General features: G+C 52.1%; 1 protein-coding gene across 1 annotated transcript; it reads right to left on the bottom strand.

Annotated features, from left to right (window-relative positions):
- Positions 1 to 15,120: 15,120 nt before the first annotated feature.
- NKX2-1 (NK2 homeobox 1) lies at positions 15,121 to 22,666 on the bottom strand. Its single transcript, XM_075152508.1, has 3 exons — positions 22,614 to 22,666; positions 17,536 to 17,912; positions 15,121 to 16,734 (listed from the first exon to the last, which is right to left on the bottom strand). The coding sequence occupies exons 1-3, from the start codon at positions 22,664 to 22,666 to the stop codon at positions 16,064 to 16,066; spliced, it is 1,101 nt and encodes a 366-aa protein (XP_075008609.1). The 3' UTR covers positions 15,121 to 16,063.
- Between the last annotated feature and the right edge of the window lie 1,789 nt (positions 22,667 to 24,455).

Below are 24,455 nucleotides of genomic sequence, written 5' to 3'. Positions count from 1 at the left end.
TGTCCTCTTTAGAGGCAGCTACCTTTCGCACTCTTTGCCAAAATTCAGGTTGTGACCAAGGCATATTTTTTGTACTTAAAAATATGGAAAACCAGACTAATTTCATCACTCTGGGCACATTAGCTCAAAACAATCAATAATAAAGGTTGCATATTGGAAAGTCAAGGATTACAAATAATGTGTTTCCATTATTTATATTGCTAAAGGACATGATTGCTCTGTGGCTTATGTCTTGTGAAGCAGTCTTAAGATCTGGGTTTGACTTAACTAAATTATTAGATAATAGAAACAGGAAAAAATACTGAAATGCTTTTGTCACTGAGGTCTTCCTTTCCACAGACAGATCACTCACTGTTGCATAAGAAGTCCCAGCGCATTGAATCTATAAGCCAGCACTAGATGGACGAGGCTTTACTCTAGATCAGCAGATCTGGCCAAGTGGCAATAGCCCTCGCAAAAAAAAAACCAGTACAACTCATAATTTGGCTTCTTCACTGAAAGATACCTGTAACACAGGACTTCAGAGTCATACAAAATACAAAAAAAACCCTGTGCTGTTCTGTGTGCAGCTTTTTTGAGGGTTTCTGTGACTGGCCCCCGCTGGCTTCTGCAGCAGTCAAATCTGTTCTTACCTCTCAGCTTCCCTAAAATACTCGTTAGAGGAGTGACGTAATTGCTTCTTCAGAAGCCAAGAAAGCTTTTCCATTAACTTCAGCATAAGCAAAACAAGGCCATTTCTGGATATTTTGAAGCCCTATCTCGAACTTTTCCACAGATCTGTTTTTGGTAACACTGGGTCCACCCTTTCTCTAGCTGGAAAGACCGTCTCTGCAACCTAGGAAGCTGTTGGTTGCAGGTTGTATTTCACTTTTCATAACAGAAAAGCCTGCTGGTATCCCTCTTAGCCTAATTCAGAGACTTATCACCCATGACCCCTTTGCTCCCTCCTCGATTTCCGCACATAACTTTTCTGCATTACTGTGTTGGAAAACCTGTCCTCCTCAGTGACAGTGGACCGCCAAAATCATCCAAATAGACTGTGAGCTGAGCTCACTTGCATACAGTCTGATCAGCTGCCTCTCATTTCTGACAAGGACTGGATGAGGAGTCTTTGGAGAACAGGATCATTGTTCTTACCTTCCACATGGTTTTTGTTGAGCTTTGCACATGTTAGCATTGCTCTGTCTTGTTTCTTCTTGCTTGCTTTACATTCTTAGGGCAGCTCCTCTCATTATCCTAATCTTGCATGAGAGAATGGCAGAAAAAAATGCTTGCTTGTCTCAGGTTTTTCGTGTCTGTAAGAATTTTTCAGTACATGCATGTATTTACTAGTACATTGAAAAAAGTATCAGCTCTACCTGCTAGCTTTAGTCTCGCCTTTAATGCTTCTCTAGTCCTTAGTTCTGTCTTAAACAAGAGTAGTACTGTATATTTCAGTTTCTTTTGTCAAAGTAGAACCTTTGCTGCATTAACTTTGCCTTTAGTTCAGCTGTTTCTGCCTTCTGTTTTCTGTGAATATCCCACATACACACAATCACAGGCACTGCAAGCAGGGGAAAGAGGAGGGGCAGCAGAGATACTGGGTGACTCTTGGACTGGTACCCCCAGAAATCTGGTCATTCCATCACTCATTCAGCCCAGTTCAAGCCTGAATTAAAACAGATTAAGTTGTGAACTGAGTTGCTTTCTTCTGTAAAACAGCCTTTTAAAGCAAAAATTGCCCATTCTTTCAGACTGCAGGAAGATAACATATTTGCCTGCATGATACCATTTTAATAAGAATAATTTTCTTAACATTTAAAATTACTGGATTTGGTGCATCCTACATTCTGCACAGAGTATCCTTGAGTTTTACTATTTTATTTTCTTGGAGCAACAATCATTTGGCGAACGTATCTCCATGTTGTGATAGGAAGGGACTGAAGAGCACTTTATTTTGCAGAAATATAGAAATAGCATGGTGAACCTCAAGTTTTGTAAGGGAAGATTATGTCTGTGATTATGAACTGAAAGGAAAAGATAAATTGTAAATCACTGCGGGTCTAAGGAAGAAGTAAAAATCTAAGTTTTAAAAATGATCCTGCAAAGTTGTAATTTCTGTGAAAAAAAAAAAAAAAAGGTCTGGCTCGTATCCCTCTTACAGCCCTGAAACAAAGTTTTTACAGTGATAATGCTAGACTACTCCAACACTCCCTGTAAAGAAGTTTTCAGGTCAAACGGAGCAAGCCTAGCAGCAAAGTTGTGGAGCAGGATACACACAGGAGCTCTTGATGTTCCACTCCAGCACTCAGTTCCGCACTCAGCGTCAGGACAGAGACTGCTTAGAGAGTAACTAACTCACTTTTAAAAACGTGACTTTTTACTTCAGCAGTCACCATCGGGCTGAAACGTTCTGAGCAGTATAGGCTGATGGGGCTAAAAGATGCAGACAGTATTCTTATTTTTTACTGCTATTACTTATTAGAGTTCCGAGGGAAGAGAATGACAAAAGAGCAGTGGGTTATTGGTATCACTGCCTGTGGGTTATTGTGGGTTTGTGAGAGGTGATAAAGAGCTGTTTGCTGTCACCAAGGAAATGCAGGATAACTTTTAGGAGGAGTAATATCATTGCACCTGACCGGGTCAAGGTTGTAATGGTGGTTGTTGGGCATGTGCTGATGCTATTAAACCTCTGTTAGCATGGAAGGGCTTGATCCTATTCTGCTGAGAGCCGGAGGAGGTCTCGCATCGTAACTTCACCGGGAACAGGATCGGTCCCAGACCGTCTTAACATAGGATATCGATGGCAAATGACACACGGGGAGAAAAAACTGTCCCCAGATTTTTACCGGAATGACCCCAAATTTTAAAGCGTTTTGGAAAGTTTCGTGTTTGATTCACAGAGACTTGGGAAAGACTTTCTGAAAAGACCTAATGACTGAAAAAAAAAGAAGAAGAAGAAAAAAATAAAATAATTCTGATGTGAGAGGGTGGCACTTGAAAACCGTAATTATGTGAATGTCAGTAGTAAAAAGTGTCCTTCTTAAGCTGGCAATATAAAACCCGAGCACAAACAGAAACTTTGCATCCGAGCGAGAAAAGAACCCCTCCGAGAACATATTTTCCCCATTTCACCATTTTAGATGCTAAGCGTGAAAGCATCGGACAACTGCAGGCAGGTGGCGCGGTTAGGTGGGTTGTTTTGTTGGGGTGGTTTTTTGGAAGCCGTGTTACCCGAGCGATGTGTTTGAGCTGCCCGGCAGTGCAAGTGCCGGGGGGCCGCGGGCGCGGCAGGGCCGGCGGGGGTGGGCGGTGGGCCGCTGGAGCCCCACATCGCTGACAGACCGATCCCAGGCTCCCGCAAACGCCAACCACCACCGCCGCAACCGCTTTAATATCAACGAACCCCGGGCCCGATCCTGGGCATGGCTCGCCCCCCCCGCCCCGAGGTTTGCCCGCTGGTAAGCAAAGGGGGTCCGGCCCCGGGGCACGCCGCTGCTCCCGCCGGCTCCAGGATGAGGGGATGCAGCGGACATCTTCTCCCCTCCGCATCGCAAGGAGTTTCAGCTTGTTTTTTCTTTCCTGCTGTTTCCTCTTCAGTTCCACCCGCGGAACGAGTGCTTTGCACTCCAAACCACCGAGCGATGGGGCGGTGAGGATAAAATTCAGGGTTTGAAAAAAATTCGCTAATGCCTCGAGAATATCATTTAAAAACTGCTCCGAAATATTCCGTAGCTTTTTAATTGAAGTAAACAAAGTGCAACAAATCCTAACTCTAATATGATTGCACTGAGATTAGGCTCTAATTGCTTAAGGTTCAGGTGGTATCTGCAGGCTAAAGCCTATAAGAACAATCTGAATTTCACAATCATTCTGTCAAAAGCAAAGAGATGAGAGCCCACACGCTTCCTAACAAGTCATTTTTAACAGTTACAAGCTTCTTACAAAGACCACACAGGGAGTCTAAGAGATGCAAATCTAATCCCTGGTCATTCTGCAGGCCTTCAACAAAGATGTACTAAAGCCTAATAGAAAAGAAATCAGTTCTCTGTCACCAGCTCCTAGTAAAATCTATTAGAGAAAGTACGGATCTTGTATTTACAGCAGTTGCTTTTAAAGGTTAAGGACAAGTACATATAAAAGGTATAATTTTTTTTGTATGTGAAATATTTAATAAAATCCATCATCTGCTCTTTTTCATTCCTAATTTTGGTGTTTAGTTTGTATTCATTCAGCAAAAGAATTATCCATCCCTTTGTCCTTTAAAATATTAGGAACAGAATTTTTTTAAATGTTAGTAATTTGGACGGGTGCCGTTTCTCTTTTTTTTTTTTTTTTTTATTTTTCCAGGATCCCTCATTTAAAAACGCGTGCAGGGACCTCAGAACAGCGGTCAGTATCTTGTCAAAATACCTTGAAATGTCTCCATCCCACCGGTAGTTTGACCAGTGTCCAGGAGTGAATATTTAAATCAAACGAATATCTAAATAAAGAGGAATAAAAAGTCCGGCTGCGCATTGGCAAGCGATACACAGAAACAGGCAGCCTTTTCCAGGATACTCTCCCCTCCTAAGTTTTGTTTTTAATGAGAGCATCTCTCTTTTTTTTCCTCACTCGCTATATACTGAATTACCTCTATCTCCCGGCAATCTCACCCTGATTTAGTAAGGCTCTCTATTGTACATTTGAATAATTCAACTTAACATGAAAGTCATCACTTTTCTACACGAACCCACTCATACGCAAACACACATCTGCGCACACCCTAACGTATATCGTGCTTTTGCAGAAGATCTATATTAACGCGGAGGATCCCACAGACATTTGTAGCAACACTAATTTTTAGGTCACTCTTGTTCGTAAAATGTTCGCCTGTTCCGTTTGCCCAGGGAAGGCTCTGGGTACGCAGCCCAGAGCCCAGTAATGTAAGTAAATGAGGTCGCATCCTACGGTCTCCCACTGGCGAGGCGCCGATTGCGTTAAGTGGGAACCTTGCCTGCCTAACCGCTGTGGGATCAGACCTTCTGTTTCTCCCTTGAAAATCGTTGATAATAAAATAAACGGGTCACTTGTTGATAGACGGCGAGTTTTCCTGGAGTGCAAATAGGCATCGGGGGAGCCGAAGTCCTGCGTGGGGGGGTCGTTCTTAACTGACGAGGGGAACTAGAGTCTCTTTGGGAGAACAGAGGATGTTTCTGGGGGTGACATCGCTGTTTCTGGTTCGGGGCTGTGTCACCGATGTGGATAAAGATTTGACCCCCGACAACAGTCAGGTAATGTATCTCCATATCTCGGTGACCCACACCAAATAAATAAGCTGTTCTTTAGGAATTACGTAAAAAGGAAATCGAATCGGAATCCTTTCCCTGTTCTGCTGGGGGCCCGGGGATATTTTTCGCAAGCGTTGAGAAATTAGGCACGGTCCAGCGGTATGAACAACCAACGAACCGGCGTGGCTTGAGGAGAGGAAGAAAACGCGTGGGGCCAAAACCTGCTCCTTGCTCCCCGTGATTAGCACATTTCAGGGGGACAACCCGTGTGAATAAAACTATCGGTGTCTGATCTGGGAAAAAACTTTTCCTAAGCGGAACAGGTAGCCTTTTTTCCTCCCTTTTCGCCCTTCGTGCCCACCTCCCCACCCCGTCATCTCCGTGGGAGAATCGGCTCCAGCCGAGGGGAAAAGCTGCTGTCCCTCGGAAACAGGGACGGCGACCGCGAAACCCTCCTTCTCCAGAGCAAGTGCATCACCCCCCGCCAAGCGGTACGGGCTGCTCCGGGACACCGGCGGGGCCGGGAGCCCTCACCCCGCGGGCACCCCTCGCCCGCCGGCTTGGAGGGCCCCTTCCCTCCTTCCGACTAGAAAGTGTGCTGCCGCTTCCGGCCCCCGCCCCAAATTTGCTTCTTGTGATGCCAGCCTGGAGGAGCTCTCTGTCCCCGGCGCCCGGCTGGACATGGGAAGGGTCCCACGAGCGATCAGTGCCCACTTTTTTTCACGAGCGATCGGTGCCCACTGTTTTTTTTTTTGGGGGGGGGGGCACGGGACAGAACGGATTTGTCACTGTGGTACCTCGGGCCGGGGAGGAAACGCTTCAAAGCACCGAGCGTAGCCTTTCGGGGCCTCCTGCACCCGGCCCCTTGCCGGGCCGTCTGGCCCGAGCCCTAATTAGGGCTCAGACCTAATTAGGTAGCGCGGAGGGGGAGTGCGGGGTCCTTGGAGGCCTGGGGCGAGTAATGTAGAAACCCCAATGGAGAGAAGTTTCCCTGCTCTTTCTTTCTTGTCGAGGAAAGGGCGATTTGGATGGGGGCGGGGGGAGGGAGGAGGCGCTGCCAGCCGCGGGGAGTGGAGCGGGGAGAAGGGGCTGGGGGAGCAGCGGGGACCCTGAGCTCTGCCCGGAGCTGCCCCTCCTGCGGAGCCAGCGAGCGGGGGAGCGCCGACCCCGCCGCGCCCGGGACGGGCCCCCGGGCACCCGGGGACAGCCCCCCCAACGGTGCCGGGGAGGACGGGGCTCTGCACAAACCCACCTGTCATCCTCGTCGGTGTGCGTGCGGTTTGCAAGTCAGTAGTAATAGTTTGTACCTCTTATAGGGCTAGTTCAGCTTTCTACGGCATTGCCTTATTTATTCAAATATTTATTTATTTACTGCCCCCCCCCCTCCTTCCCGAGAGCTGATTTAGCCCTTTGAAGTGGAAGAGAATAAAACAGTGTGACAGAGGGTGAGAGCCGGGAAAAGCGGGGCTGCTGGGACTGGGACTGGCCGCGGTATTAAGCTGCAAGAAGCAAGTGTCTGCTTTCAAAATACAGGCAGAAAACAGGGCGGAGGGCTGGGACCGGGGCTGGGACGCTGCCTGCAGCCACAGCGCGCTGTCAGCGGCGCGCACAGTCACATAAACAAGTAAACGAGGGAAATCGGAAATGCCAATTAATGTGCTATGTGCGGTATTGGGAGAGCCTGTATTTCGCTATTGGTTACCCGCAGACGAGCCTCAACTTCCCCGCTCCTCTCCTGCAGGATGATTACGATGGAGGACGCGTAGGCCTCCTGGCTTTCTCTTGGCTTTGGGCGCTTGAGGAATAAGAAAAATGCTCTAGAGCAAGCAGAGGCGGGGAAGTGCGGTGCCTGCTCGGAGCAGGGATTGCTGCGGGCGGCGAGGCGAGGGGGGAGGTCTGCCCTCCCTGAGGCCAAATCACCCCCCAGGCTCTGCGGTCTGGCTTTTATGCATCCTTTACCCCACTCTCTCAGCAGGGCAGGACGCGGCTCTCGGGGGACAGGACCACGGGGAGTCCCGGTTTGCTGCGGCGCTCGCGAGCGAGGAGCGCGGGCTGCCCCGGGCGCCGCGCCCCGGCGGATGGGGCTTCTCCGGGACAGGCTTTGCTGCCGGGCTCCGGGCTCGACGGGCGCTAGCTCCTCTTTGTACCCCCGTGCGACTGTCCTTTCTCCAGGCCTTACTTTAAAAAACAAGTTACCATTTTCTACGGAATCATTTACCCGGTGTATTCTTGATTAAATGACTGTTAACCCGAAGAGACTGATAGGACAATCAACATGCTTTTCCAATCACCATTCTTTTCTTGGTTGTTTTTTTTTTTCCCCCTACAGGGGAGTCTCTTTGTAGGTCAAAACCTTGCTTTCTAAAGCAATTAAGTCATATTTTCAAAGAAAATATTAGATTAAAAATACATCGTGATTAAAGCATCGTGTAAAATGTCTGCAGCGGGAAGAAAATACTTGGTGCTCGTCTGTAGATTCTCTCACCTACCACCTACTCTGAATGCGTCCTGTATCTTCCAGCATGTCCGGCCCTCATGATTGCAAATAGGCCTGTTTTCAAATGGAAATAGGACTTCCAAACTGATTATGTGTATTGAATCGGAATCACTCGCTAGATCCTCTTGTTTAAAATGTATTGAAAAAAGCATGATGGTTGCACAGCTCTGAAACTGTCTCCTTCTCATCTCAGGGAGGTCGATCTATTTTGCAACTTTTTGCCATTTGAGAATGTTTCAGCTAGATAATTACGCTGCCATTGTGGAAGGGCGATGCACTGACACAGAAACACCCCCTCCCCCCGCTACACACACACACGCACACACACACTTCCCTGCCAGCCCCCCCAGCGCATACACCTTCAGCCACCACCGCGGAGCTTACTCGTGCACAGCCCATGTCGTGCCCGGACTTCCACGACACGAACACGCCCGCCCTCCCCACGGCAGCGCAGCTTCAGCGCCTCGCCCCTGCCACTGCCACACAAGCACGGCGTGCCCCAGTGCCCCGCCACCGCCACGCACAGCCTCCCCGTGACACCAGGCACAAAATAGACGATCCACCAGCACCCTCCCGAGCCCCACGGGACAACAGGGTTCCCACGACTGGGTTCTGCTTCGTAAGCCACTATTTAAAGACAAGCAGTCTGTGTATGTGTCCATGGAAAAGCCAGAGCCAGGGAGCACCAGCTATGGCTCGCACACTGAAGAATGAGGACAACCTCCATGCGAAGGTTCCGTCTATTGATATGTAATGAGAGCTTTAAACCCTGTCATATGTTCCAAAGAATAATCCATTCAAATTCAGAAGGGTAATTAAAAAGCGAGGAGAGAAAGGGGGGATCGGCACTGGGCAGAAAGCGGGCAGCCCCCCGCGCCCGGGGGAGAGAGAAATCGGCGGCAGGAAGCGGGGTTCCCCCGCCGCGCCCCCCGAGGAAGGGGGGGCAGCCCCGGCCCCGCACGCCCGGCCCGGGCTGCTCCGCTTCCACCCCCCGCCGTCCCGCCGCTGCTCGGGGCAAGCATGCCCAAACTTGCTCGGCTGCTTCCTCGGGGGTTGCTAACCCCTCACCTAAACTAAGCAAACCAAACCCGAGCTCGGAGGGGGCGGGGGTGCCCAGCCCTGCGTGCCCGGCGGAGCGCGGGGAGCCTCCGCGGCCGGGCTGGCCGGGCAGACAGGGGCCGGGGCCGCCGCTCCGCCGGGCACCGTGAGGGGAGCGGCGGCCCGGTACCACCCAGCAGAGTCCCCGGAAAGTGTCTGCACGGGAAACTTCTGACAGCGCAGAAGATGCCAGTGCTGGGACCTGTCCTCCGTCCTTTCCCGCACTTGCACAGTACCTTTGCGGAGACGCAAATTCATCCGGCAGCATCCTGTCCTCGATCTTTTTTGGGTTACCGCGGAGGTGCCACGCACTTCCCTGCCATTACCCCGCTAGGCAAGTGTGGTGTGTGTTGCAGTGACGGGGCAGTACCGGGTCCCCGAGCCCCATGCCACTCGCCCTTGCTATGGCAAGGCGCCATAGGCGGTCAACACCTTGTCAGGGCGTTTGGGAGCAGCGTTTGGACGAAAGTCAAAGGGGTTCCTGGCCCGGCGTTTGCAGCCCTCCCGCCTGGGCATCGCCCCGTGTGCCAAGGACGAGAGGCGGTGGGTGTGCACAGCTGGATCTGCCCGGGAGCACCTGCAGCCTGGCAGCGCAGGCAGAGCGCTGCCTTAGCTGGCATTTAAAAAATAAAGAGCGAGGCAGGCGCTGCCCTCGGTCGCCTATAGCCCGCGGGCGGGGAACTTTGCTCGCCTGCTGCCGGCTCCCGCCGGGGCTGCGGCAGAGCCCGTCCTGTGCTTGCAAGAGACCCCGCCGCCGGGGTGCGGGCGGCCCCCGCGGCCGCAGAGTCTGCTGGCAAAGGGCAGGATCAGGCCCCTTCCCCTTGACGGAGAACCGCGACCTGTGCACCGGCGGGAAGTTTGCCGTAACGGGTTTTTTTTTGGAAGGCGACGGGAGCGGAGGGGCGGTGCAGCGGGCGCCCCGCGGGGGGCTGCGGCGCTGCTCGCGGGGAGCCCGGCGCGGCTGCGCTGGGGGCCGCTCCCGCCGCCCGCCCTCCCGGGTCCCGCCGGGGCAGCCTCGGGAGGGCAAAGGCGGCAAGTCGCGGGAGGATTTCCTCGGAGTAAAATATAGAGCGAAGCGGAGGCACAGGCCGGCGGGCAATGCTTCTTTCAAAGTAAGAGTTTTCCCCTTCCCGCCCGCCTCTGCTGCCCAGACCCCACAGTCAATGCCGGGCGCATCAGCTCTTACAGACACTGTCAGATGCACACATCTACAGGTATAATTCGTATGTAGACGCACATATATAGACTAAACGCTCCGCATCGGTCATCCCCTTGGGTTTTTTCCCTCTGCGGTGAGCTAATGCAGAGAGAGATGTAGGGGACGGGGAGCTTCGTGCACTCCATTTCGCGGCAGCATCAGTGCGCTTCTGAAGTAACGTGCAGGTTAAGAGCAAAAGCCCAGACCAAGAAGGTGCTCAATAAAAAGATTATATTTTTAAGAACTTCTCTGAGAAACAGCAGCACAGACCACAAAAAGTTTAAGGAACAAAAGCACCGAGAGAAACTCCGAAAGAACAGTGCCCTAGAGTCACATTATTAGGTCAGTAACACACTGAAATGAACTCAGCCACTTCAGCAACACCTTTGATATGAAGCAAAAAAGTCTGTTCCCTCCAAGATCCCAGGTGTGTTTAAGTTTGTCGCCTTCTAGCACGTTATTACTTGCCCAAATTTACTTGATCGAGAAGGACTCCGGTGAAATCCACCAGAACAGATGAAAGTGAAGATCTCATACCTTGCTTAGTTTTCCAAGCATTGCAACTATCCTTTTATTTAAAAACAAACAAACAAACAAACAAACAAACAAACACAAACCCAAACAAGCAAAGCCCCCACAGAAAACAAACAACCTCACGTGTACATGCGCTTTATTCTTTTCCTGTACACTTTAAGGAGACCCTGTATTGATGAGGCGCTACTGTGAATGGTATGGGGAGTTCTCAGCGAATGAATGCAGTAAGTCGTACACCTTCACTAAAATCACCTATGTAAATTCACTTGCTAAAGAAGCACAAGCTTCAAACTAATTTAAAATTATTTGGAAAGTCCCACTGTGTTTAACGAACAGAAATATAACTCAGAAATCAGCAGCCATCGTATTCAGATTTAGTTGTTAGCGTGAGATATGGAGCTAGCCAGTAAAAACAGACCTAAGTATCGTTAGTCACTTGGTAAATATTTTTAGAATACACATTTTCACTTTTTTCCATTTCTATACGCCGGCTCAGGACAGTGATTCACACTGTCTTTCGCAGGTAATGCATTCGGCCATTTGTAAATGTCTTTCCTTCTTAATGTCTGTGTCATTGTAAAAAAAAAAAACCGATTTCCCTCTTCCCCCTCCCCCTAACAAAAACCTTTACATCGAAGATTAAATGTCACATTTAACGTTTTCATCTCTAGGTTTCCCACGAAATTTTCTGCATAGTAAGTTGTTTTAAGCGTCAAAACGAATTTCAGTTTCCTTTTACATCAATACATCTTATTCACCATCTCATTTATATAGCTGACCAGAAGCCTTCAAGAGAAAGACATAGGATATAGAAAACTTTGACCTTACCTGCTCCCTAATGTGCTTGCAGCCAGAAAAAAAAAAAAAAAAGAAGAGAAGAAAAAAAAAAGTCAGTTCGTATTATTCACCACTTTGCCAGAGACGGTAATCTCTCTACCTCATAGGAACAGCCGTACTGGGTCAGATCTCTGTAAACATTTGATACATATAAACAGTATTACCATTTACTTAGTGTTTGGAGGGTTTTTTTTCCCCCCTGAAGGGGATCATGAGAGGAACAGCGGGTCAGACAGAAAAAAAAAAAATTTCTCAGCTTTGCTCCCGACACGGCCATGAAACGACTGAAATTCTTCAGAAGTCACTCAGTCTTTACCTCTAGGTCCCCTTTGTAAAAGCAGCCGTCACGACAAGTTGGACCGGGGCTGCCTTTCCAGCGAGGCCCCTCTACCTGCGCTCCGCCACAAAACTCCTAAAATACTTTTTTTTCCCTCCCCCCCGTGGCAACTTCTCTTGGTGTCATCTCAGAGCTGTCTCAGATTACATTGTTTGGGATCTGCACTTTGAACACTGTCTTAGGGCCCTGCACTGCCTTTTGGACCGGGAGGCAGGCAATATACTTTTAGATCAGCTCCCCATCGCTTTTTCCCCCGTAGGTATGGTAACAACTCCGCGCTGCTCCATTAGCCCGCTGCCGGGGGAGCAGCAGCGCCCGGTGCAGGCCCCGGCGCCGCAGGCTGCTCCGAGCCTTTCCTCCCGAGCATCCCTCTTGCTAACAGGCTGCTGTGAAACAAAACAAAAAAAAACCCACCCCGCAACCCGCTTTGCTATGAAACAGCAAATATGAAGAAGCCTTTTGCTATTGTTGCTCTTGTGGCGGTGGTAGTGGTGGTGATGTTTTTTTGTTGGGTTTTGGTTTTTGGTTTTGTGTTTTTTTTTTTTTCCACAGCCTGCTGTGCCACTACATGCACACTTCATGGCACTCAAGCATGAACTCCTATTTACAGCAGGGAAAAATGCCCTCCGCGATTCTGCTACATTTACAGGCAGTGCCAGGGAGTGGGGGAGTGGAAGGGAATAGCCATTCTTCTGTAGATCCTTTCATCTCTCAAAATACGGGGTGCCCACGGTCTCACGTCGATAAAGGAGCAGTTATATTGGGAAACGTGCATTTCTTCCATCATTTCAGATTTGCATCATGCTGCCCCCCCACCCTCCTTCGCCATCCCATTATCCAAGTTCTGCATTGATTACCGGGAGACTGAAAATCAGCGTATTGGAAGAAGCAGCCGTTTAGACGGAGGCACATATTTTAATTTAGAAAAGCTATACAGTGTCTAAGTTCTCGTGAGTGTTCTCGAGGGAGACTGGAGATTAAAATGTATTTACACCCCCCCCCCCGAAATATCTTCATCCCAATCAAGGCATAACTGATTTATACAAAGAATTTTATGATAAAAGGCAATAACACAATGTCATAAAAAAACGATAAAATTGTTGAAGAGCAGTTTGTTTGCATTTCTCCTGATTGATATGTAAATACAGTTTGAACTGTGTTTGCTCGGTCTCTAGTGCTTAATAAAGAGATGAATTCACCTTTCTGTGGAACAAGTAAACAGACTTTAAACTAAGCCGACATCAGACAAAGTGGAAACGAGTTTATTTAATCGAAACTAAATCTAGTTTAAGAAAGATAAGTCAGTGTACATAATAATCCATTACAGTAATTACACCCACCACCAAATATGTGTTTATGAGGTTGTCGAGACACAATAAAATTCATTTATTTTCCCCGAAGTCTATAATGAAAAGTCCCGGCTGGATCTCTATCGAACATGCTAACTCCAATATTGGGCGGGGGGGGTGTGTGTAATATTTCTCTGCTGTATTAATGCCTTTGAGTGCTCCTCACTTTTGGACGTTCCTGTGTTTGAAAGGATGCAAACATTAATTACATCTGAAGGGGAAATGTCGACTTAACTACAGCACTTTCCCCTCCGTCCTGTAAATTAACTCCGGGAGAAACTAACCCTAATTTGAAAAATCCGTGGAGTTAACCCTGCTCTCGCTCCCTTCGCGGGAGCTGGCAGCGCTGTGCCACGGACCAGGAGTGCCCAACACTGTCTTCTTTTAGCAGAAATAACAGCACTAAGCTCCAGGACCATCCCCCCCCCCCCCCCCCCCCATGCTTAACATGATGTTACAGATCTGAAACAAATATTCTGCGTAGAGAAAGAAGAAGAAGAAAAAAAAAGAATATTCTTTGGGGTTAGTTGAGAATGTCGCTGTATAAAGCAGGACATAATATAAAGAATGAAAGGTCTCGAAATTCCTGTTGACACACGTGATGTTCTCTAGTTAGAAATAAAGGGGGAGGGAGGTAGAAAGAATCCGATAATCTTTTTTTTTCTTCTGTCTATTTCCCTTTTTCTCCATCCAAACTAGCACTTGGTGTCCGAGTAACACCGGCTATCTTGTATAAATAAAAGATTGGAGCTTTCGAAAGCTGCTACTTAAACTGGAGGTTGGGTTGTTTCCATCCCGGGCAAGCTGCTTGTTTTCTCTTCAAAAATATGAGCGTTTCATAATACCCCTGTAATTCAGAGGTCTTTCAATGACTGCGATTCGCTTCCGTGGTTTAACTGAGGGGATCTGGAGAAAAAACCGACACCGAGCAGCAGATGCGAAGGAAAACACGCTACGAGGTCTTTTAGGATGGGGGACTCCTTATTTTGTTACACTCACAAAAGGGATATTCGGCACCCGGAAGATAGCGAATTACATGTATTTCTGGCTCGTCCGATACGAGCTGCTTAACTTGATATGCTTTATATATTTACAGCAATGTTAATACCTAAATGCCTTGCATTACCCATAATATTTGACTTCCTACAAAACGCCCCTCCATGTCCCAGCCAGGCGCGCGCCCCGCGCACCCACGCACACCCACGCGCACACAACACACACACGTGCGCGCACACGCACTTTCTATTCATCTCTTTCTTTACAAGCTTCCCAAATCGCTACAGAAAAAAAATCAAAACAAAACCCAAAACCCCAAACCAAAAGCAATCTGCGTTAAACTGAGACGCAGCCTGCAGCTAGCCTCTCGTCTGGGTGACGAGGCGGACGAGGGCAGGAGAAACTGCGTGGTCGCGCGTGTGTGTGCTTGCGGAGGTGGTACGTGTAGAAAATTAAATACAGTCTGATAAAGAAAGTTAATTCAAACTACGCGTCGTACACAATAAACTATCTTTTTATTTCGATTATAAATAAGGTGACTGTACTTCCCTTAAAATACAAGTACATAGGAAAACCTGGTAGAAATTATTATCTTTTTTTTTTTTACAAGGTATTAAAACTGGACGCTCTTTAAATCGGCTGCATGTTTTATACTGTCAGCAGATTCTTCGTTAATTTGTTTCTAGTGGCGTTAGACTTTACCTTCTTTCTCCTCCGTGCCTTTGGCATTTGAATTTCTACCCCCGGAATACTTTGCTTTCTCTAGCAAGAAGTCTCTGAGGTGCTCCCTCCTCCCCCCAATAATCGGGCTGATGAATTTGGACTCGATCTCTTCGCCCTCGAGTTTGTGAATCCCACGCATTTGCTTGTCACTTTTGCACGCTGAGGACTGATCCTGCATCCCGTTAACTCTCTGGCGCAGCTCCCCTCTGGGAACAGGGTCCGGGCCCTGGGAGGGGCAGGGGCCGTTCAGGGTTTGGCAGCATCCCGGATTGTTTTTCCATCAAGCAAAAAAGGAAAAAGAAAACAAAACAAAAGAGATGCGGAGAAGGGAGGGTCGGGAGGGAGAACCAAAGGGAAATAAAAAAAGAATATTCGTAATGTGTATAATTTATTAGAAGCTTCTTAGGAACTATATTTAAGCCAAATATCTACATAAGTTACAACAGGAAAAGGCGGCGTGCGCAAATAACGAACTGCCAGAGGATTTACGACGGGGCGATCAGTGTCCATAAAAAAGGTGGGGGTTGGTTTGGTTGATTGTATTTTTTTTTCTTTTTCTTTTTACAACAAAATATACAGGCTACTAAAAACTATGGGTTTAGTCCAACTTTTGACAGCATTATACAGCTACAGGTTCACATCAAACGTAAGGAGGAAAATAAAAGCCAAGCCTTTGATAACTCCACGTCTCCATCCGCTGGCCCTGGCGGCGGGGCTGGGAGTGGAGACCGGGGGGGGGAAGCTGCTTCGTGTGTCTGGGTGACGCGAATGCGGTTTTTTTGGGGAAAACCACCCCATCCCCCAAAATCTCTATATTTACATGCGAGTCCTAGACGCTGGCAAAGTGTACATCTGAAATCCAAGCCTTCGGACCATGCCTAACGATGGTCCCCTTTCTGCAGACTGCTCCGTGGTTATTAGTCAGAATTTTTTTTAACACCCCATACAACAACCTCGGGGAAAAAAAGAAAAAAGAAAGACCCAAAGCCATCAAGAGTAACAACAAAACCGAACAAAAAAATGTCTCTCTCTCTCTCTCTTAGAGGTCCTCAGAGAACCACTCAGTAAAACGGGGGGGGGGGGGGGGGGGGAGCGTTAAAAAAGAAAGACGAAAAAAAAAAAAAAGAAAAACACCCAGTAGTTTGGACAGGACAGCAGGACAGAGATTTGTGTGACTGGGAAAGTCTGCCTATTTTTTTCTTTTTATTTTTTTCCTTTTTTTTTCTTTTGCTTTGTTTAATCCTTTCACCAGGTCCTACCGTATAGCAAGGTGGAGCAAGACATGGCAGTGCCATAGTCAGAAGTAGAAGAGTTTAGGTGAGACAAACTGGAGACTTGGCTCTGCAGAGAGGAAGGGCTGGCCGAGTGCTGTCCCATGTCTGGAGACTGCCCCGCACTGTTTGTCTGGTGGCTCTGATGCTGTCCGAGGCTGTTGCCATTGGTAGCCACTGTGATCGTTGTAGCTGCCTGCTGCTGATGGCTCTGGATAGCTGCTGTGGGTGTGTTGGAGCCTGCTTGGCAGGGCTTGCCATCCTTTACAAGCACTGGCACGGCCACCCTTCTGGGAGACTGCTGCTGCTGGCAAGAGCCGTTCTCCTGTTGCATCTGCTGCTGCGCAGCCTTGTCTTTGGCCTGGCGTTTCATCTTGTAGCGGTGGTTCTGAAACCAGATTTTGACCTGAGTCGGGGTGAGATGTATCATGCTGGCTAAATGTTCCCTCTCCGGGGCAGAGAGGTATTTCTGCTGCTTGAAACGTCTCTCCAGCTCGTAAACCTGGGCCTGGGAAAAAAGGACCCTCCGTTTCCTCCGCGGCGTGCTCTGGAGCGGGGCCATGCTCTTGCTCACGTCTCCCAGGGAGCCGAGGCTGCCCATGCCGCCCATGTTCATGCCCGAGGACGGCGCCATGAAGCGGGAGACTGCAAGGGAGAAGGCGGCACGTTTGAGGCGGTTCGGCTCGGCTCGGCCCGAGCGGGGCCCCGCGCTCCCGCGGCCCCCGCCGCCGCTCGCCCCCGGCGGGGTCCCGCAGCCCCCCGCAGCCCAGCCCCGGCCGGGGCCTCGGGGCGCCCCCGCTCCCAAACAACGCCCCGCGTCCCCAGGGCGAGTGGCGGGCAACAGGACCCCTTTCTCGCCCGGCCCAGCCCCTCTGACTAAAGGCGACCGCTCGCCCCTCGCCCTGCCCGGGGGGTAACATCCGAGCAAGTACCTGATGTGACAGCGTGGCGGGCGCGGCCGGGGACAGGGGCTCCGCCGGCACCGGCCGGGGCGGACTCCCCTGCTCACCCCCGCGCCTCCCGGGACGCGGCTGCTGCGGCTCCGGCTTCTTCCCTCGCCTGCCCGGTGCCGGGCGGCGCGCAGGTGGACGGGCACCGCGCAGGCGGACGGGCACCGTCGGCTCCCTCCCGGGCCCCCGGGCCGTGCCGCTCCCGCCCCGCTGGACGGCGAGCCCCGGGCTCCCGCTCCCCGCCACCGCGGGGCTTCCCATCCCCTTCCTCCCGCAAAAGCAGCCCCGGCAGGCTGACATGAAACCAGCCGGGGGAGGAGGTACCGGGCACGATCCTCGGGCAGGAGGAGGAATTGGGGGGGCGGAGAGGGGGGGGCGGCTGGGATTTGGACGGACTTTTGCCCTGGCGCGGAGCCCCCGGCGCCCGTTGCCCGCGGTGCGGCGGAGCAGGTGCGCGGCCACCCCCCGCCGGCCACCCAGCCCCGGGCTGACTTACTTGAGGAGAAGCGGGGGTCCGGGTTGGTGCCGTACCATCCTGTCGCCGAAGCGCTGTTCCGCATGGTGTCCTGGTAAGGCGGGAGCTCGCTCATGTTGCCCAGGTTCCCATTGCAGTAGCCCCCCATCGTAGCATGGGAGAGCTGGGGGACCCCTGCCGCTGTCATATGGTAGGCGGCAGTCACTGTTCCGTTGTGGCCCATGGGGTGCTGCTGCATGGCCGGCTGAGAAACCTGAGACTGTCTGTAGGCTGACAAGGGAGCCCCCAAGTTACTGCCCTCCATGCCCACTTTCTTGTAGCTTTCCTCCAAAGGACTCAAGATGTCAGACACTGAGAAAGGAGTCGTATGCTTTGGGCTCATCGACATGATTCGGCGGCTGGGGAAAAAAAAAAAAAAGGAAGGGGAGGCAAATCTTTTTTTTTTTTTTTTTTTGCCAAATATTCTGGTGTTGCCTTAACGCCGATCTTGTTGGATGTACACGTAACCGAGTGGACGAAGTCCGCCTTAATTGGATTGAGTGGAGGCTCAGGGCTGCCTTTCGTTTGTTTTAGCCAGACGCCAGGTTTTAGGCTGCCACCAGAGGCGGGGCATAGGCACTAAAGCAACAAGACAATAGAAGCCTACATCTTGCCCAAGATAATTAGCTTACATGCTGATGACAAGGTAAACACCTTTAAGTTTTACTTGTCAGGATTTTTTTTTTATGTCTTTAAAAAAAGAGAGAGAGCGCGCGGGAGAGAGAGGGAAAGAGAGAGAGAGAGACCCCGTGAGCACAACTCATTTTATTTTTCTCGGAGGTGGCAATATCGTGGACGGGAAATGGAAGGCAAGGCGAAAAGACCCCCGTTTGACGGGGTTAAAGGATTTAAAATCAGCTCCCGGGTGGCAAGGCTGTCAGCCAGCCTTTGTGAGAGCTGGGGAGACGGGGCTGAATGCCGGTGAGCAAAAGGACCGAGTCCCCCTCTCCCCCCACTAAGTCTGGTCCGGAAGGAGCCCCGCCGCTGGCAGGGCAGCTCTCCGGAGGGCAGACGTTTCGCTCTGGGCCACTGCTCCCCGCGCTCCGCACTCCCCGCACCGGCTTGTCAGGTACCCCGGCCGGCTGGTGGCTGAACAGCACTTGGGATTTAGCATCTCGGGAACCTTCTCTATGTCTGCTAAGCCCCCCAGTGCAAGACCCCCAGTGTTTAGGATCGTTTCTCTCCCTAAACCCGTAAGTTCCGTTCACCTAGGGCTTTTTTTTTTTTTGACCTCAGGGAGAGGTGGACGATGCAAGTTTGCAAAAACAAGCAGTAATTTAATTGCCTGGGGCGAGAGACTGCTGGAAAATAGGTTAGCGCAAAATGTTGCTCGTTATTCTCAAAGGCAAAGACCGTCACAGGCTCTCGTGGTCCCTCTGAACCTGAAGCTGCTTTCTAAGGTTATTTATACAGCACGGGAGCTGGATAGAGAAGACCTCTCAGGTCATCTGCTACACCACCTTGCCAATGAATTCCCTGCAGTTTCGAATAAACTGCAATTTCTGGCACTTTCGGATCTGTTCTCAGATCCGGTGTGAAAACAAAAGCGAGCCCCTTCACAGACACGTACGTGCAGCCAGCAGCTAATGTCACTCGGGTCTTTGAAGAGATCTCCCAAGTTGTCCAGCGTCTCCAAAGCTTATATTTCGGGGTGTTCCCGGACGGAGGAGAGAAACCTCCCCTGAGTGTTTCACACCCCGGCCTATGGCCTGGCAAACCCAATTTAATACAGCGATTACCTGCATATTAAGAAAATTACAGCGAAGGTACAGTTAACCCAGTGACTTTGAAGTGTCGAGTAACTATTTAGTAATTGCACTTGTAAATATGTTTGTGCTCGGCTGGTTCGTGCTTAAAAATGCAAAAGTGCACTTGCTACCCGGGAATAACTAAATATCTTTGTCTAAAGTGGCAGTATAAATAGCCGGTCGCTTTGTGACTGTGCTTGATATTAGTACATAAGGATCATTTTGCTTCAATTGGGAGGCTCTCATTCACTAGGCAAGAAACCGTTTAGGAGAAAGTAGGTTCCCGTATGAGAGTTAACATCCTTCAAGTGTAAGCCTCAGCCTTGATTACACTTTAGAGCTCTGCAAGAGGTGAGCTTTTCCACACAAATATAATCGGGGGAACTTTCCTTCAATCAGGCCTCCAGCTCTCCTACATCATCTCAGCTGCCTCTTTCGGCACCAGCTCCCTGAAGGCTGAATACCCCGAAGTGGGCTTGTTGTGAGTCTGCTGGGTCACCAAAGGCAGGGAAGGGCGACTTTGGGCTAGAAAGGCGGCTGCTTTTACCTCTTTTCTTTCCTCTTTTCTTTCCAGATCTTGAGATCTTGTCTTTCCAGATCCCTGGAACATTTCTCCCCCCTCCCCCTCTCCCCCCCCCCCCCCGCACGTGTTTTTCAGCATACGGTCTTTGGTTTTGTTCCTACAGAGAGAGACACTCGACCTTGCCTTGGTGGTTTGGTTTGTTTTTTTTCTCCCCGGATTTCTCAGGCACATCAGCTCCGTGCCTGTTTTATTAGCCTCAAAAAAGAGGGGGTGGATGGAGGAAAAAAAAATTAAATGCCACAGGATCCACTAAAATGACGCTGCGGTCAGCTCAAATCAGAGACGAACGACAGAGACTGACGGCGCAATTTGTGGGGCAGGAGCAGCGACTCCTTTTCTCCCCAGGGAGTGCGAGGTGGGGCAGCTGGGGAGGCCCCAGCGCCGGCCCCGGCGGCGGGCGCGGCGGGGAGCGGGGGCGGACGAGGGCCCCCGCCGCCCGCCCTGCGCCTTCCCGGGGGCACCGCCGGAACGACCCCTTCCACCGCCGGCTGCGGCTGGGCGAGTTTATTTATCCCCCCGTTAGATCGTCTCCGAAACATTGCTCAATTAGATGAACCCGAGCGAGTCCAGCCTTGACTCTGCGCGGGGTCTTGCAAAGGGAAGTTAATGCGAGAGCTCTTCATTCCCCCTTCGCTGGGGAGCGAGCTGAAACTCTCTTTGTAAGTCTGACCGCTCATTTAGAAATACACCGACGCGCGTACAGGCACAGCTACACCTCGCAAGGTCCCGACCGCACTTTTTAGCCCCGCTAGATCGAGCTAGTGAAAAGGAGGTCAGCCTCTGCTCCTCCTTTCCCGCCCCAAATGAACTAAAACGGGGCGAGTCAAACCGCGGACAAGTGGCGAGAAAGCTTCTTCGCGGCTGCCCTGTCCCGTCCGCTCGCCCTTTTCTTTCGAACCCTCCACCCAAGTTTCGTCTGCCAGAGCTGGCTCCCCGCAGCCCCCGGGGAGGGTGGCCGCCCCGACGGGGTCCTGCCTAGGCTGCCACTGGTGATGTGTTCGTTTACCTGGTGATGCTGCTTAGTAAAACGCTCGAGTTAAAAGGAAATGCTAAGGAGGAGAGCAGGGAAGATGAGATGCGTTTTGCCTGGTGGAAGCATTTTCATGAGAAAGGCACGGTCTTCACCCCGTGTTTGCAGAATGCGGCTACACGGACGTCCCTTCAATAGCTTCTGACCCCACACAATCCGTTTGATAACACTCGAGAGGTGGAAGAATGGGAGACTTTGTCAATCAAATGGTGCCAATCCCAATGGAAACGGTGCCACCAAGACCGCGGCGCGTTTCCTCATCAACTGGATTGCGGGGGCTGGGAACTCAAGGATCAGCTTTTGAAAGTGCGCACAGGGCTCTCCAAAGACAACAATGTCTTTTTTATACAAGCTGCTGTGCCTCCCCAAGGGGAATCAAATGTGCTCGGCCAGCCCGAGCCGCCGAAGGGCTACAGCTCTGCCTTGCCACCCATTTCGCCGGGCAGGAGCCGCGGAGGGGGGAGGAGGACATTTCTGCCTGGTCCGGCGCCTAACTCGGCTCCTTGCCCCAAATTGCTTTTCCCTTCCTTTAGGCACTTTCAGCGCCCGCGGTGGCTCCGCGCCGTTCCTCCGCAAGCGGAGCCCACGCAGGAGCGCGGCCCCGATTCAGCGCATCTCTGAAGCATGTGCTTAGGTGTGACCAGCCGGCTGGGCTGGCTGAAACCCTCGGGGCACCTGCGCTCGGAAGGGAGAGGGGAAAGGTCCCACGCAACCCGCAGGCAAATTCTTTCTCCACAAGAGAGACACTTTCTAGGCGCAACTTTTTGATACGAAGCCACGAGGTGCTCCGTGCTCCCCGTGGGCCGGTTCACGGGTGCGTGTCTGGCTGCGCCAAGCCACCAGCACACGAAGCGCCCTCTGCCCAGCCCTGCCGCCTCCGCTCCCAGCGCCGAGGGGGCGGCCCTGCCCGCAGCCCTTGCCCGCAGCCCTTGCCCGCAGCCGTGCAGCCTGCCCTGCCGCGGGAGCGGGGCTCGGCGGGCTCTGCGGCGGGGCCAGCCGCTCCTAGAGAAGTCTGAGTTAAAGGGGGCAAGAGCAGAGCTGGGACAGAACTTTTTCTTCTCTGCTGGTCATCAGCACAACCCTAACACATCCATAGAGAGATTTAGATTACCCTCCCAAAGCCCTGCGCCTCGAAAAGGGGCACCACCGAGGCAGCTTGCTGCAACGCTCCCGTCTCGACTGACCCTCAGCGAGCTCATAGAAACTTCGTCACTGATTTCTTGTGCCTGTCGGTGTAATACACCCCCTGTCCCCCTAGCCTCCCCAAAATGGAAGATGTGCTCAGCACACCGTGCCCAGAGCCCACGCCGGGAGGGAGGGAGCGGAGCGGAGGTTTCCGCAGTGACCGAGTAGGGCGGACCTGTGTCGCTGTCACCGCCGGCCGCGGGCAGGGCGCTGGGAGCCGCTCCCTGCCTGGAAAGCACATGCTTGGGCGTGTAAGGCAGGAGTCCGACCCAGACACTCTCCCTGCGAGGGCTCCCTAGGCACAGAGCTCTTGGGGGGGGGGGGGGGGGGAGACGACGACACACTCTTGCTGTGGCTCATGGGGACAATTCCCCGCCGTGGGAAAGCCCCCCTGCCCTGGTTATCTCCTTAGGGTGGGAGAAACCCCGCCATACACCGGTCGAAATCTCTTCCCCTGGCGTGGGAATCTAAGAAAACAAGCGAAACCGCCAAAGGCTAAAGTGAAAATCCTCACCCCTCCGCAGCGCACGCACAGTTGCTCCTCCAGCTGCTCAGGGCGTGGAGCATCTCGCATCTGGGGTTTCTCGGGGGCCCCTTCTCCACCAGTCCCTGGCGGCCCCACTCGCGAGGCTCTGTGCGAGGGCTGCCTCCTCGCAGCTCTTTTCCCTCCTTCCCCAGTTCCTGGCGGACTGCTGAGCTCTCCTGCCCTAATCCTCCGACACCCCCCCCGGCTTTTCCTGTGCCGGGCCGTTCCCGGCCAAGAGGGCCAGGGTGGGGCCAGGTACGGGGTGCCAGGGCAGGGCTCCCAGAGCCGCCGCGGCGGGCGGAGGGCCGCCGTGCCAGGGCGGGGGCAGCGGAGCTCCGGGGCACGCCTCGGCCCGGCGGCCACACCGCGCCCCTCCGCTGCTGTCCGGCGTGGGGGCCCGGGAGAAAGGGCTGTTTGGGGGCATGGATGCCCCGGTAGTCTGGGGTGAGTAGCAGCAGCATTCGCGCCGACGTACGAACTGTTGTCTGACCCCCTCATCCCGGCACCGTTATTATTAGCAATTAATATAATGTCCTTGTTAGTACTCCACATCTGGTTTCCTTAATGCCGGTAGACTGTCACCGTCGCAACACTGTCAGTACACGCATACAAGACTCATCGTTGCCCCGAAGCATCTTGGATAACCCCAAGCCAGAGGTGATTTCTGCGGAGGATTTCTGGATGGTGGTTGCTGAGACAATTTGCAAAAAGTTGTTCTACAGAGATAATTAAAAATACAGGCATGGATTACATAGGTATAAATACATACGTAAATACTTTCTGTAGGTACATGCCTACAAACAGAATCCTGCCGGGATCGATCCTATTTATCTGTTTTTAGATATAGCTATCAGCATATGGCATTAGATAGCTTAGGAGTTACATGCTTTTACATATATACCCATACATACATACATACGTGTGGGGTGCATACCTTCGGCAGTGGGTATGCATGAGTATATGTTTACGCGTACATTCATAGTCCTCAACCCTGTCGTCTCCAAGTGTTTCAAAAAGGAACGCAGCTTTTAAGTGGGTCACCTCGCCGTCCTCCCCTTCCCTTCCCTCGCCCTTCCCGTAGGCTCCGCGGGGGCCCGGGGCGACTTCTGCCCTGGCAGCGGTGCCGCCAGACCCGCGGCCGCGCCGGCGCCGGGGGCAGGGGCTCTCGGCTGCCGGGTGGGGCTGGACGCGGAGCCGGCGGACACGCGTGTGCCTGTGGGTACAGAGTGGAGGGGGAGGCTGGGAGCCGGCAGCTCTTTTCGGCGGCCGGTTTCGGCGCGACCGGCGGCGGCGGGCGAGGAGGGGGCGCGTTGCCCGCTGCCCGCGGGTTTGGTCTCGAAGACCTCCTTGCCCCCAGGCTGCCCCGGCGAGGGGCTGGGGGAGCTGCAGCCTGCCCTGGGCGCGCTGCGGGGCGGGGACTCCGCTCCCTCCCGTGCCTTCGGGGCTGCGCGGACGGCGCACGGCCGCGGGCCGGGCCCGTGGGCCCCGCGGAGCCGGCGGCCGGCCCCGGGGGCGCTTCCCCGCGCCCGCCGGGAGTACGTGCGCTGGCGGGTAGGCGACCTTTCCGCCTCGACCTTTCCCTGGGGGTAACCAAAGCTCCCTTTTATTTTCAATGTCACTTCGGAGTTTGCCTTTTGTTCCCCGCTACCTCTCGCTTCCAGGGATACGGGCGGCTCCCCGCTGGCTCGGGGAGGGGCGAGCGGTTGCAAAGATATCTCATTTAAAAACGACAATGGAGCCCTTTCGACCAGCCCGGGTGGTGCCCGAGCTTTATTTTCGGGCTGGGGGAAGGGAATTGTTTGCTTTGCTTTTGTTTTCACAGCAAAACTC

Source organism: Calonectris borealis, chromosome 5, assembly GCF_964195595.1.
Source record: "Calonectris borealis chromosome 5, bCalBor7.hap1.2, whole genome shotgun sequence".
NCBI lineage: Eukaryota > Metazoa > Chordata > Aves > Procellariiformes > Procellariidae > Calonectris > Calonectris borealis.
The sequence above is the reverse complement of the archived record's forward strand: the minus strand, read 5'-3'. Positions and strand labels throughout refer to the sequence as shown.

What these genes read in the sequence shown, in the direction of transcription:
- NKX2-1 (XM_075152508.1), bottom strand. Translation starts at nt 22,666, where the DNA reads ATGCTCCACGCCCTGAGCAGCTGGAGGAGCAACTGTGCGTGCGCTGCG. An exon ending in TGTGCGTGCGCTGCGGAGGG is followed by an intron (nt 17,913 to 22,613) that starts GTGAGGATTTTC and finishes TTTTTTCCCCAG; the next exon opens with CCGCCGAATCATGTCGATGA. An exon ending in GGACCCCCGCTTCTCCTCAA is followed by an intron (nt 16,735 to 17,535) that starts GTAAGTCAGCCC and finishes TCTCCCTTGCAG; the next exon opens with TCTCCCGCTTCATGGCGCCG.